Source organism: Polypterus senegalus, chromosome 6 (genome assembly GCF_016835505.1).
Source record: "Polypterus senegalus isolate Bchr_013 chromosome 6, ASM1683550v1, whole genome shotgun sequence".
NCBI lineage: Eukaryota > Metazoa > Chordata > Cladistia > Polypteriformes > Polypteridae > Polypterus > Polypterus senegalus.
In genome coordinates, this window is record NC_053159.1 from 96,984,359 (window position 1) to 96,999,909 (window position 15,551).

Below are 15,551 nucleotides of genomic sequence, written 5' to 3' on the forward strand. Positions count from 1 at the left end.
TATTGTCTTGAGCAGAGGAACTTGGAGAATCTACCATTTACACTTAAAAGTTCAACTTTTTTGTCTCTTTTCCTTTAAATGATTTTTCTTCTTTCATTTTTTTCCTGTTTCCTTCCCTTCCTTTTCCAATTGACGATGGTCTTCAGACATCCTAGAAGGTATGAGAATGAATCTTGCCCTGTTATTACTGGGCTTTGAAAATGTTTTGATTCGATCTTTAGCTTTTCATTCTGCAGCTCCTGACAGCTTTCTTTACTAGCACCAACCTGTGTGTGTTTTTTTTTTTTATTTTGTTTTTTTGCCATTTCTTCATCATTAAATATGCATCTTATGTTTCCCCACATCCATGCAAATGTGTCAGAAAGCATGAAATTTAAGGATCTTGTTAAAAAAAAAGCAGTCCATTTGACATATTGCACTATATTAAGGTTATAAATCAATAGCAAGAAAGCATGTAGTATTTGTAGTAGTCATCATAGTAAATAGTATTACTGTCATGTGCAGAGTACAGTAAAATTCTTGCTTACATCTTTGACCAACTTACAAATGTAGCCATATACTGTAGTTTAATCTTAGTCATTAAACATTTTTATACCACAAAACGCAGTTACTAGTTGAAAAGCTTTAATGTAGGTATATCTATATATCTGACTGTATATTCTCACGCATTACCTAACACAGTACATTTGTCACTGCAGTTTGTCTGTTTTCTTTGTCATTTTTAATCCTGAATCAGAATATAATTTTAATTTGGAACTGCATTGCTGTTAAGTGAATTTGTAGTGTGTCCATTTCAGTTGTAAGAGATTGGTTTTGCTCCTAAAACATTATGTAGGCACTGATGCCCAGTCTAAGGATAGAATTATCCTTTACTTCATGCTTAGTAAACACCTTCAAATTTTTTGAGCATTTTTGTACATAGTCATATTATAACATGTCCTATTATTTAGATCTCTTTTAGCATTTTGTCAGGTTAGCTTGAACATCCCTTCACTGTAACAGAGATGCAGTTCCTTATCATTCATTGCAGTTTAAAATGCCATTTCCTTCTTGCAGAGCATCATTATGAATATTATCTCCTTTTGTTTCCAATCAGCTTCTTTTTCAAGTTTGAAAACTGAAATGGAGCGTGAGAAGGCAGAAAAAGAGCAGGTATGATCCACTGTTACATTTCAATATCTTAATGAACCTGATCAGAACATTTTTGGTTTATGTTGAGAATTTTTGAAAAGTTGGCCTCTTCATAGACCTGAAGTTATGAAATAATATTTCTCTACTATGAAACCTTGTTCAGTGTCACCTTGTTTAATTGATTAGTTTTTCACTTTGTCATTTGGTTCATTACTTCAATTAATTTAGTGTAGCATGAATAGTCTGTTTGTTTATTGTCACTTGAAAATATCCGCCATTTAAATATGTGTAGATGTTTACATAACTTCTTTTTTTCAATGTGCTGAATAATATTGATAACTAGAGTAGTTCAGTAAAAAGCAAGAAAAATCTGCCGAGGTCAGCATATTGTTTCAGAGCTTACTATCTAGCCTCATTGAAAGGGATACACAGTAATCCCTCCTCGATCGCGGGGGTTGTGTTCCAGAACCCCCCGCGATAGATAAAAAAATCCGCAAAGTAGAAACCATATGTTTGTATGGTTATTCTTATATATTTTAAGCCCTTATAAACTCTCCCACACTGTTAACATTATTAGAGCCCTCTAGACATGAAATAACACCCTTTAGTCAAAAGTTTAAACTGTGCTCCATGACAAGACAGAGATGACAGTTCTTTCTCACAATTAAAAGAATGCAAACATATCTTCCTCTTCAAAGAATGCGTGTCAGGGGCAGAGAATGTCAGAGAGGGTGCGAGAGAGAGAAAAGCAAACAATCGAGCACCACGCGGGAAGCATATCTTATATCATTGAGGAGTTTTAGTTAATATGTAATACATGCTCTGATTGGGTAGCTTCTAAGCCATCCGCCAATAGCGTCCCTTGTATGAAATCAACTGGGCAAACAAACTGAGGAAGCATGTACCATAAATTAAAAGACCCATTGTCTGCAGAAATCCACTGTGAACGCTGGCCCCGGCACAGACAGACGGACAACATTGTTTCACCACACACCATTTATTTTCACCAATATTATTTACAAAATGGCTCACGTGCACCCCCAGTGCCTTCTCGCACCGAATTCCCCAAAGTCCAGGCCCACAGTCTCTTGTGCCTTCCTGGCCGCCTCCAGTCCTTCCTCTTGCTCAGTCCACTTCCACCCGACTTCCACACCATGACTGGAGGGAGGCGGCCCCTTAAATAATGCCCCGGATGAGCCCCAGGTGCTTCCGCCATCTGTTCCTTGGCCACGCCCCAGCGTGGCGGAAGTGTCGGCTGCCTTCCTGGCAGCTCTCCGGGCGCCACATAAAGTCTTCCCCCCGGCACTTCCTGGTGTGGCGGAAGTGTCGGGCTCCCGGGATAATTAGGCACTGGGGCGCCGCCTGGCGGTGGCCACGGGTCCCTGCAGGGCTGGGCTTCCATGCCCTGTACCCGAGGCCCCCTGAACCAGGACGGACGCCCCCACTCTGTCTGGAGGAGGCACTCGCCCTCCTCCCGTCCTCCAAGGTGTCCCGGCCGGGCTCCAGCCCCAGCCGCGGACCGTACGGGATAAACCAGCATCGGGCGCCGCCTGGCGGTGACCACGGGCCCCTACAGGGCTGGGCTTCCATGCCCTGTACCCGTGGTCCCCAACAGAACCAGGACGGACGCCCCCTCGCGGTGTGGAGGAGGCACAAGCCCTCCTCTCGTCCTCCTGGGCGTCCCGGCCGGGCCCCAGCCCCGCCGGGGACCACCTCGAACCAGCGAAAAATCCGTGATATATATTTAGATATGTTTACATTTAAAATCCGCGATGGAGTGAAGCTGCGATAGTCGAAGCGTGATATAGCGAGAGATTACTGTATTTCAAATGTGCTAACTCTTTGTATACAGTGATCCCTCGCTATATCGTGCTTCGACTTTCGCAGCTTCACTCCATCAGATTTGAAATGTAAGCATATCTAAATATACATCATGGATTTTTCGCTGGTTCGCGGATTTCTGTGGACAATGGGTCTTTTAATTTACGGTACATGCTTCTTCAGTTTGTTTGCCCAGTTGATTTCATACAAGGGACGCTATTGGCGGATGGCTTAGAAGCTACCCAATCAGAGCATGTATTACGTATTAAATAAAACTCCTCAATGATATACAATGTGCTTCCCGAGCGGTGCTTGATTGTTTGCTTTTCTCTGTCTCTCTCACTCTCTCTGACTTTCTCTGCGCCTGACGGAGGGGGTGTGAGCAGAGGGTCTGTTTGCACAGAGGCTGTTTGCCTAGAGGATACGGACGCTCCTCTAAAAAATGCTGAAAGACTACCTTCACATTGCTCCTTTCTTTGCGGCTGCTTTATCACGGTGCGCATACTTAAAAGCCCAACAGCACGTATTGATTTTTTGATTGTTTGCTTTTCTGTCGCACGCTCTCTCTCTCTCTCTGACATTCTCTGCTCCTGACGGCGCTCCTTTGAAGAGAAGATATGTTTGCATTCTTTTAATTGTGAGAAAATACTGCCATCTCTGTCTTGTCATGGAGCACAGTTTAAACTTTTGACTAAAGGGTTTTATTTCATGTCTAGAGGGCTCTAATAATGTTAACAGTGTGGGAGAGTTTATAAGGGCTTAAAATATATAAAAATAACCATACAAACATATGGTTTCTACTTTGCGGATTTTCACCTATTGCGGGGGTTCTGGAACACAACCCCCGCGATCGAGGAGGGATTACTGTATTTGCGATTAAGTTTTGTTTATATTAACATCTTCTATCATAATGGATAAAACAGTACTTATTCGGTACGTTTATATGCACACACAAAACAGGAATAAGGTAAGTAACCTGGTTAAGGCAGAAACATGGTTTCTTAAAAACCTCTTTTTACACAGGCATCTCGAATTCCCTTTTGGTAAAACACACTCCAGTATCATTAAACTGTGCTAAAAAGTGTTGTGTCCAGTACTACTACTGCTCCTGCTTATTTTTTCAGTATTAATCAGTGTTTTGTACATGCATGTAATATCTCATCCTTGCTATCTTTATTTTGTTGCTTGTTTTGTGTATTCAGAAATCCTGAGTGTAACTTTTATTGGTATATTTTAGCAGATTTTGTTAACTTAGTTTATAGGCTTATAACTGAGTATATGTGTGGCCATGAGAAGTCAAAAGTGTGAATGTCAATGTGTAACTTTCTGAAAAGCAGCTTTACTTCATTTGTTTAAGGGTACATAGTCCAAATAAGTCCGGTATGTTACATTTTTTGTTTTTATTAAATTTATTAAAAGCAAGCGACGTTCCATACAAACAAGTCAAACTAAATTCAATTCAACCCCTGCCCAAGAGAAAGGCCAACAGCCAGAGTAAAACTTTTAAGAGTAGAAGAGAGGGAAAAGAATCCTTTTCTCCAATATAAAAGCTTACTCTAAAATGATAATGATTTAGATCCTGCCAGATTATAAAAAAAAGTGTGTTTCTTTTGACTCATCATTAAGAGTACCTTAGAAATAACGATGACAAACACCATGTTGTCATTAAAACTATTGTTGTGTTATCATCAAAACTTGGTATGCAACAATCATGCTTTTGTAAGACTAATGGCCACCCAGCTGGTGCCACACCTTGGTGAGCATACCATGGTAAATGAAAATACAGTACATGCCCCCTGTGCTTGTTTGTTTATCAGTCAAATGACATGAGAATGTCTTTTTTGCCATAACCAGCATAGAGTGGATTTGTTTTTTCTTCCGTGTAACGGCAGGTTCAGATCTCTGAATGAAATATGAAGTTCCATATTATATTGGGATGGCATACAAATTTTCTGATTAGATTTTTTTTCCATTGTTATTCTGTGAATGATGTCACTGATTACAGCCATCACCTTATTGCTAAAATGATTAATGATAAATGCAAACTAATGTAAAATACAGGACAAATTGTACTAAGCAGGTTTAGTAAATGGATGTAAAGTGGTGACAAATTTAATTTATTGATGGAGTTAATGGCTTAGTACAGGTAAATCTAGATGAATGTTACAGATATAAAGAAACATTAGAAAAAATATCTGCTTGCATAGCTGAACCACAAAAATTATAACAATAGACAAAAATGTTGCTTCTAAATTTGTCTCATGCTATTTACGTATATGTATTTCGTAAGTCAAACTCTTGTTTATTTGAAAATGCTAGCTATTTTAGAGCATTGATTGTGGAAAGTTGAGGTCCATATGTTAATTGCACGCAACAATAAATACAAAAACGTCAGGTAATGACCAAATCTAAAAACAACTGGAATTGGATTTGCTGGCCCGTGTTATTCAAAAAGCTGTAGTGTAGCTCTTTTGAATTTTTTCAAACATTAGTAATTTCAATATGAATGTATAACACAACAACAGTAGCACAAATGGGAGAAATTTAGTCAAATGACAAACATAACATTAAGGTCTAGTTTAAAGAAAAAAAAAATCCGAAAACAAGTTCTTTTTGTGTTTAATAGCCATTGTGAGCTTCCGCTGGAAAGTTTTATTTGTTTATATCAGTGATATTTACGTTTTATTTTATGTTTTAATATTCTTTTACTTTCTTACAGTATACAGTAAATCGTGAGCAGAATTAAAGGTTTTACCTTGCCTTTCTGAAAGCATTTGATAAGGTGCCTCACGAGCGGTTGGACATCAAACTTAAAGAAGTTTGAGGTGTTGTTTGTGGATGGGTGCAAAATTGACTCAGGGAACCCTATCGGAATTGGCTGATGTTAAGAGTGGTATTCCACAGGGGGCAGTGCTAGGGCCTCGGATATTTTTAATCTACAGTATATAAATGACTTGTGAATTAATATAAGTAACAAGCTGGTTAAGTTTTGCAGATTGGTAGGTACAGTAATCTAGAATCTGTTGATTTTTTGCTGAGGGACTTGGACAGCATATAGGCTAAGGCAGATTTGTGGCAGATGAAATTTAAAACTTAATGTAAGTAAATGTAAAGTATTTACATGTAGGAAGTAGAAATTTTAGGTTTCAGTACACAAGGGGAGGCCTGAAAATCGAAACTACACTTTGAGAAGGATTTAGGAGTCATAGTGGACTCTACACTATCAACTGCCAAACAGTGCTCAGAGTGTTAGGTTGCATAGCACAATGTGCAGAGTACAAGTCCATGGAGGTTATGCTCAAACTTTATAACGCACTGGTGAGGCCTCATCTTGAGTACCGTGTGCAGCCTTGGCCTCCTGGCCACAAAAAGGAAGTAGTGGTGCTGAATAAAGTCCAGAGAAGAATGACTAAGCTGATACCAAGGCTACAGGGGATGAATTATGAGGAAAGATTAAAAGAGCTGAGCCCTTTTCAGTTTAAACAAATGGAGATTAAGTGGAGAAATGACTGAAGTGTTTCAAATTTTGAAGGGAATTAATACGCTGGATTGAGACATATTTTAAAATGAGTTCATCAAGAACATGGAAACACTTGTTAAGAGTAAATTTCACCCAAGCATTAGAAAGTTTTTCTTTACACAGTGAACCTTAGATACATGGAATAGGCTACTAAGTAGTGTGGTAGACAGTACGAGTTTAGGGACTTTCAAAAATATACTTAATGTTATTTTGGAAGAACTAAATTGGTAGGACTGGTGAGCTTTGTTGGGCTGAGTGGCATGGTTTCGTCTAGATTGTTCTAATGATCTCTTTATCTCGCACTTGGTTTTCTCAGCTGGATTAAACTATCATTTTAGACAATTAAAGGTATACACCTTCCGGTGCCTCTTTAGCAGTTTCATTTTTGGGTCATTCGATTGTTTTCATTTTATAACTGGCTATTCCTTCCATGGATCATTTTGGCTTTGGAGGATATACATGCCCATCCTTAAAATTGTCTTGTTTTGTTGATTGAATAAGGCCCCCATTGAATAGCTATTTTAATTGATTGTTGATTTGTTTGTACTTTATGTGTCTTGCCTTTCCAGATATTAAATAGTGCATCAGCTCTTTGAGTGGCAGGAGGATGAGCATGCAGCAAATTGAATGTCGATTTGGAATTTCATTTGTAGGAAATGGAAATGTTCTTGAGTATGCTCCAATGTTTTATGTCAACCATGAAGAAGACTGTGCTGGTGTCAATGCACTAAACTGCACTGATGTTCAGTTATTACACTGCAGCTGTTTGCTGAGTAGAGACACATGGCCTTGTTTTATCCTGCAGCTGGTGTCCAGATTGACGGAGAAGACTCAGCATCTGGAAAATCTTCAGACTTTGAGGAGTAATCTGGAGGAGCAGCTGAAGAAAGAAACAACAGCCAGGGTGAGTCAAACACTTATTTTGTACTACTGGATACTGTATCTGGTTTGTTCTTAGGGTGAGTAGGTATATTTTACTGGAGACGTGAACATTAAATACACACTGATAGAATTTATTTTATATCCTGACAGAGTGAAATGGGGCTAAATTACACAAGTATAAAATTAAGACAATGTGCTTAGAGTAACATGTGAAACCTGAATTCTTTTATTTTATGTTGTACATGTGTTGTAATAAGCACCATTTTAAAGAGACTTTAAAAGGAAATTTCTACAGTATGATGGTTTTTATTTCTTTTTGTACTATCGAAGTATGGGTAGAATTAGTAACTTGATAAAAATCACAATGAGTCTGGCAGGGATTGAATCAGCACTCTTGTGGTTTTAAAATCTGGTGCACTTGTTACTAGGCCACTTAATCAACTAAAGGCCATGTCACATTACATAACTTTTCCAGTGATCTTCAGGTTTGATTTTGTCTCAATTTGTAAGGCGCGTACAATGCATATAACACAGTAATGAGGAATAAGCAATGCAGGTGTTTTGGACCTTGCAAACAGAAGAGGGACTTGACGGTTTGATATCACATATTTTGCAAACCACAACAGAATAGGCAGAAAAAAGGGGCGAGAGATTTGATGTCCTTTGTACAGCGACGGCTCTGTCATGCAGCATGTTATTGACTACAAGAAAAAGGGACAAGCTTGTTGTACGTTGGTGATAGGAAAGTGATATACCTCAGCAGCAACATTAGCAAGTCATGTAAAGTGACATCAACTTAAGTTACTGAAAGTGTTTTTTTAACGTTAACATATCTTTGCAACATACAATCCAAGATAATGATGTCTACATAATTGTAATGCATAATTATACTGTAATTGTGAGTGCAGATGTTGAAAGCAGAGTCCACTGAACATTCTAGTTGTTTGGGTTTGAAACAAGTGATGTCAGAATGGATAGCTGGCTTATGGCTTCTAATCATTCGTAATGGCATTGTGTTTTGATCGTCCCTTTCATTATGAAACAGATTTCACCCAGCACTGAATTGTTCATGCAGTAGTATGGGAACATAAATTGGGATTAGACAGTTTTAAGACAGGTTAGATTTACCGTACTGATCTTATACTCTTGGCATGTCGCATAGCCTTCTGCTCAGTAGAAAAGGGTAAGCAGGTTCAGAAATAAACCCAACCCAGCACACACATTACCACTTCACCTTACTTCAAACAGCACTTAAAGACATCTATGCTCCTATATGCCCCCAGCCACTCTGTACAGTGATCCCTCGCTATATCACGCTTCGACTTTCGTGGCTTCACTCTATCGCGATTTTTTTCTCATACACGCTTACGTCACTACGCATGCGCTTTCTGAGAACTTTTATCTAAGCCCTACGATGGCTCCTAAACATGCTGCTTTTTCTAAGCCTTTTGACAATAAAACTAAGTGCCGGAGGAAGATGCTTACTATCCAGGAGAAGGTGAAACTCTTGGATACGATTAAAGATGGCAATACCCTACAAAAGCCTCCTCACGCATATGAAAAGACAGCGCCAGCAACTGCCTATCAAGATGTTCTTCAGCCGCGCACCCAGACACCCACTGCCTACTCCTAGTACTCCTTCAGCAGAAGACAACATCGCACCTACTGAAGATACTGCACCACCTCTGAAGACTCTCCTACTGAGGTCGTGCCTTCATAGGTTAGTGGTTGTGTGCAATTAAATGTACAGTACAATAATCTACTATATAAAAGCGTTCGGGATTGTCCTTCCTTCCCGTGAGTGCAAAGTGTAGCGGTATTCCGCTTATTACAGACTTACTACTTGTGGCTTGAGGTACGAAGCGACGCGATGTGAGCAGAGTTCTGGTGCTCTCATCGTTCCCTTGCTTTTGTGCGCGATGTGCTGGAAAAATAGACAAAATTATGTCTCTGGAAATAATTAATGTTGATGGAGTACAAATGCCTCACCGCGTAGTAAATATCAGGGGAGATGGTGCTTTCTTATTCTCATCTATAGCTTATTTAGTGCATGAAACTCCGTCTTTAGCAGTACAGATTCAGGCTGACATTGTACGACTGTGGGCAGGCACTTGAGGGGATAAAAAAAAAACGTAGGTTTTCGGGAGTTGTTATGAATGGGCACTTTGATGTTCTCATTCCCTACACTTACATGCCTGATGTACACATGGAGCGCACAAAAATTGAGGATAAAAGTCGTCGCCTTAAAAGGCGAGTGCGCCTAGTAATATATTTGTAACGTCTAACATGTCTTATTTTCTCTTATTTTGTCTAATATATTGGGTAATACGAGTGTAATGGTGACTAAAGGGTGTTATGTCTAGAGGGCTCTAATAATGTTAAAAAACGTATTTAGAAGGTCGTAAACAGGTTTTCTATACTCTAACTGCAAAAAATATTCGATTTATAAATAAAGAATCCTACTTTGCGAAGATTCATTTATCACGGTAGAGTCTGGAACGGATTAACCGTGATAAACGAGGGTTCACTGTATTTAATTAAATTCAATAATTCATCCCTGTAGAAAATATTGCCTGTACGATTCACTGACTGACCAACCCAAGTTAGCAGGATGGTCCTTTGTTTCAGTACTTGAAGTGCTTTTCCTCCATATGTGTTATTGTTTTGTCTTTCCATGGCACTTGATTTAAAACATAATGTTATATAGATAACTTATCTAATGAAGTTGTAGGAATGGGGTCCTTCTGAGTTCATGTTTGAGTAGGCAGCACAGTGCTTTGGACCTGGGAAAGCGACATTTCTGGGATTTACAGTTAAACACATTTGATTGGTTCTCAAATTGTTTTTCCTGGGTCTTCAAAATCTTCACTTTAATAGTTCTCACTTTTGTAATGTTGTTTTTCATAGCAGAAATTCCATTCCATTGTGGTATCGTTTTGTGGGTTTACATTTTTGAGTCCTCAGCCCAATGTTTAGAGGAGAATTGGCACAACATCCAGAGATGACAAGGCATTTATTTAACTATTTTATTTATGTATGTATGTATGTATGTATGTATATGTATATGTATGAAAGAATTCCATGAGACACCTGCAGGGGTATTTACTGATGTGTTTAGTTCACTTGAATGTTTGCAGTTTAAAACATAAGCAAGCTATGTAGAAACCAAAATAAAGTAACAAGTTATCCTTTCATTCGGAACAAAGTGAATGAAGTATGGGTATGAAATGCCTACACTCTAGATTTCTACTGTTGTTATCTGCTGAAGTTGTAAGGCACTATATTTATACTGATCATTATGAAACATGCAATATAAAAGTAGTGTTTTGTTGTGCATATTTACAGCTCTTAACCTGCATATTGAGATTAAGGTCATTCTTTACCAATATCTTCATTAAGCCAGTGACCCTTGCAAGTAGAAAGGAGCACTAGCAGGCAGGAGGCATGCTTTGCATTTTGTGGAGTGCTTTTCCACCGAACACTTTTAGTGTAGATTATAGTTGATACATGCTTCCATGACTGTCCTCACTGCTAGCTGCACTTGTGTCTAATTACAGACCAACTTTGAAAATCAAGTTTATGAAGAAAAAGATAAAGCACAGCGGCTGCAGACAGAACTGGATGTTAGTGAGCAGGTCCAGAGAGACTTTGTTAAACTTTCTCAGACGTTGCAGGTAAGGTGATATCCTGCCGTGATGACCATTTGTTGAGACTTCCGTTCCACTTGTGAAGTTCAGACTCTAATGAAGTATTTTACTTTTCTTTCCCCTTTAGGTCCAGTTGGAGCGAATTCGACAGGCTGAATCCTTAGACCAGATTCGGGTGATTCTTAATGAAACCAATTTAACAGATATCAACCAATTGCCTGAAACATGATAGTGGATGCAGGGGCTTACATTAGGGAGTGGGCTTTTGTTCCCTGGATTCTCTATTCTCGCCTTTCTTTCTTTTTCTTTTGCTGTCTTGGTTTTTCCATGAAATGTTATTTTACTCCTTAGCATACAGGAGGGATAACACTAAGATGTACAGTTTGTGTCTGGATGGGGGGAGGGACATGTTTGAAATAACAATAACTAGACAGGAAATAAACCATGCACAGGAAAGGTGCTGTGTGAAGAGAGAATGGAGGCTTTCTGACACTGAGAGACACTACAGAAGGGCCAGTATGATACATGCAGCCGCCTCCATGTAGATGGGAGTTAGACACGGGCTCTTTTAATTCTTACTTTGACATATTTTAGCATGCTTTCAAGCAGATGCATAGCTCTTTGCTTCCATCCCAGTCTTTTCCAGGAGGTGATGATTTGTTTTGAGGATAATATGACTGGCTTAGAGATCGGAATATCGGAACTGTTTAGGATGCAGTCCTTTTTTAACAGAAGACTTGTAAGAGAAAACTAAACTTTTCTATCCCCCTTTTAAATATAAACTTCAACTACAGTACATTTCATTGAAGACTTCCTCTGAGTCATTTTAAGTAGTATACCATTAACTTCCCCTCACCACCTTGCTTAAACAGCACAGTCCATCTGGTATTTGAAGATCCATGTGCGCCATACTAAGGCACTGCTTATTGTCTTGAGGGGTGTAATGGGTTTAGTTCACACAGAGAGTGGGGAATGGTCTGTAAAGACGAGACCGTGTACACAACTTCTTCCAGTCCCTCAGCATAGTGAGGATGAAGACAATGTTAAGAAGAAGAGAATGCCCTGTCCTGTCTGGGATATCGTTGTCATTTTATTCTGTTTCTCAGCAGTGCTGCTTTTCTCCTTCCAGTCAGTGCCTAATACGGGTAATGCTGCTGAATTGTCCAGCTTGGTCTAATCTGAGGTCAGCACAGGTCTTAACTCCCTCAAGGATGGCTGCTTTCCCGACTTTATTATTTTGTTCTGATCTCAAGGCAAAAAATCTGTTAATGTACTGGTTAATTGTCAGATCACATCTTGTCCCAGTAAAGGTTCAGCTTGCTGCATCGGGTAACAGCCTACAGTCCTGTAGATACTTTGTAGTGATTTCCACTTCAAGGGTCTCTGTCATCTTGTCAGTTCAAGTTGTATATGAGTCTTTAAAACTGACCATCTTATAAGTGCGTCCCTTAATAAATTACATTATAATGATTTTCCTGGCTTGAATACTTCTGTGCTGTTGTGTGGACAGTGTAGAGCTGAAACGCATATGGAGACCTGACAGTAAGAGAATTTACTTGGATGGCGTATTCCTCGCTTCAGAAAGGTTTGTCACTGCTTCTTATTTTTTTGGGGTTGGGGCGCATTTAATATGTCCATTGTAACATTCTGCAAAGTGAAATGCAGGGACACCAAAAACTAAGGGAGAGAAAAGAAAACAATATGGTATATATTTTTTTTAACCTTTAACTTTACAGTTTCAAATCTATTAGAGCACTAAAAACGACTGAATCTACCTTTTTCATTGTGATAACTTTTGGCCAATTTTGTATATTAATACATGTATACTAATGTACAGATATAAAACATTCATACCATGTTTAAACGTGTGTAAGGCACATTTGCATAGTAAACTACATATTTATATTATTTACATTAAAAAAAAATGTAAACTTGTGCATGTACATTAAAACTATAAATTTATATTGAATATAGTGAGTTACATGTGTTAATATAAATTATGGGGGCACATTTATTTGTGTATTTTGGATGTGTTTGTTTCTATATGAAGACATACACAGACTGCAATATTTGTGTACCTGTATTTACCTTCACATCAGCCAGTTGGTTTACAACATCATTTTCGTATAAATGATATTCTGTGTGGCCACACCAGCTTCCCAGCACAGACAGTCACTAGGCACAAGTCCAGCACAGCGTTTATTTTCCGGGGGAAACCGCTTTCCCTTTATTATACAGTTAAGCACAGCACAATATACAGCTCTATAGCATTCTTCTCTTCTTTCTTGTCATCTCAGTCCTTCTGCCTCTACTCCTTGTCCTTCTTCCTCCCTTACTCTGGCTCCTTTTTAAGCTGCACCCGCAGCTCCCCCTGGCAGCATCCATGGAACCTAGCAGGGCTGAGCAGACAGGCAGGAAGTCCCATACAGCCCTGTGGGAATCCGAGACACCTTTGCAATCTGTGGGGTAGCCAAGTACCAGTTTTGGGGGAGATGGCACCCTTCATAAGCCGTTTCCCATGTCCTTTCATTACGGAGACGTCCTGGCCAGGTAGTGGCACCAGTCTCCGTCCGTCACATATGTAACAGTAAAGGTTTCCGCATGTCCACTTTGGCATTCACCATCCACTCTTATTCAGATAGATGTGTAAAACACACAGGTGCTGTAAGCCAGACATTCAGGCATCTTTGTACACTCAAGCTTGATCTGCTTGTCTTGGCCGTGATCCTCCATTTATTACAATATTTTGTTATGAAATCCATGACAGGATTTCAAATAATAAATCTTCAACTTTTGATGTCCATGGTGAGCACAGAGTAGATTCAGAAAGTATTCAGACCCATTCATGTGCTGCATTCTGTGTTGTAGATTTACTTTAAATGGAGAAGTTATGCTATTTTTGCCAATCAGTTTACACTTGACCCCTAATGACAATGTTTTCAGAAAGGTTTGCAAAATTTGTATTAAAATTAAAAAACGTAAATCTCTCATTTATATGCATTAAGTATTCAGACAGCAGTTATAGGTTCCAGTCTTCTTGGGTAAGCGTCTCAGTCTCTTCAAGCTTTTCACATCTGAATTTGTGCAGTTTTTCAAACCCCCCCATTCTTCTAAGCAGATCCACTCAAGCTGTATTAAAGTGTCTGTAATCTGCCATGTTTAGGTCTCTCCGCAGGTGTTCTATGGGGTTTAATGCTGGACTGTGGCTGGGCCACTCAAAGATGGCCAGAGACTTGACCCGAAGACATTCCAACATTGTCTTTGCTGTATGCTTCAAGTCGCTGGCCCGTTGAAGGGTGAACTGTTGCCCCAGTCTGAGATTTACATGCACTTTGGAGGATTTCTTTGAGGACCTCTGTGTATTTGGCTGCATTCATCCTTCCCTCCTATCTCCCTATACCTGGTTCTGAAAAGCACTTCCATAGTGTGATGCTGCTTTACTGTATTGTGCAGGCAGGCGATGAGTAGTGAATGGTTTCGCCAGACATAGTACTTTGAGTTCAGTCCAAAAATGGTCTGTTTTTGTCACCTTCAGTCAGAGTCATTTAGAAATCATGTGGCAAACTCCAAGCAGGCTGCCGTATGCCTTTTGCTCAATAATGGCTTCAGTCTAGCCACCCTGCCATAAATGTCTGATTGATGGAGTACTTCTGAGACGGTTGTTTTTCCTACAGCTTCATCCTTCTCACCATTAGCTTCTTGGTCATCTCCCTGACTAAGATCTTTTTGCCCATTTACTCAGTTTGGCCTGATGCCCAATTCTAGGAAGGTTCCAAACTTTTTCCATTTCACAATTATTGAGGCCACTGCGCTCCTGAGAACCTTTGCAGCTTTAAAAATGGTTTTGTATCCTTGCCTGATCTGTGCCTCACCACAATTTTATGGTGGAGGTCTACAGAGAATTCCTTGGACTGCCTATCTTACTTTTTGTCCTGGCAGGTAGTGTGAACGGTGGGCCTTCTATACACAGGGGTGTGCCATTCTAACCTAGGGCCAGTCAAGTCAGTTTCCTACAGGTGGACTCCAGCCAAGTTCTGTAAATCATCTCAAGGATAACCGAATCAAATGGGATGCACCCGAGCACAATTTGGAATGCAATACTTACAGGAGTGAGAAATTTCAGTTTTATATTTTTATCAAGTTTGCAAACCTATCTAAAAAGTTTTTTTGTTTTTTTTTTTAGGTTGAGTGGGGATTGGTGTGCAGAAATGACATTTAAAGTTAAATGTAAAACACAAAGTGTGCAGGAAGTGAGGGGGTCTGAAAACCTTCTAAATCCACTGTAGGTACCCTGACCCCACATGCTTTTGCTAAAGTCCAAGTTAACTCCTGTTTAAGTTGTAGATGTGGGGGAAATTGATCTTCTGATTCATCTCTTGTTGCCTTTTTAAAAATAAAGAAACTCCAATTGCAGAATTCATCAAGTGAACTGAGGCATCAATCCTTTCCCAGCCATTTACTTTCTTTCCACTGTTGCCATCTCAAGTGACCAGTGAATTTATTAAAAACTTCAGTCTTTTAATGAATTGGTCTTAAAGTTCTAAGTCTTG

At 39.4% G+C, this 15,551-nt stretch overlaps 1 protein-coding gene across 2 annotated transcripts in view; it reads left to right on the plus strand.

Annotated features, from left to right (window-relative positions):
• rabep1 (rabaptin, RAB GTPase binding effector protein 1) overlaps positions 1-12,472 on the plus strand; it is a 72,657-nt gene extending 60,185 nt beyond the window's left edge. Inside the window, exons 15-19 of one of the 2 annotated variants that reach the window (XM_039756595.1) lie at positions 147-158; positions 1,097-1,152; positions 7,278-7,376; positions 10,912-11,028; positions 11,129-12,472. In XM_039756595.1, coding sequence (XP_039612529.1) covers positions 147-158; positions 1,097-1,152; positions 7,278-7,376; positions 10,912-11,028; positions 11,129-11,230 — 386 coding nt within the window. In that variant the 3' untranslated portion in view covers positions 11,231-12,472. The remainder of the gene's footprint in view (positions 1-146; positions 159-1,096; positions 1,153-7,277; positions 7,377-10,911; positions 11,029-11,128) is intronic. The other variant, XM_039756596.1, reaches the window with a different exon arrangement.
• The last annotated feature ends 3,079 nt before the right edge of the window (positions 12,473-15,551 follow it).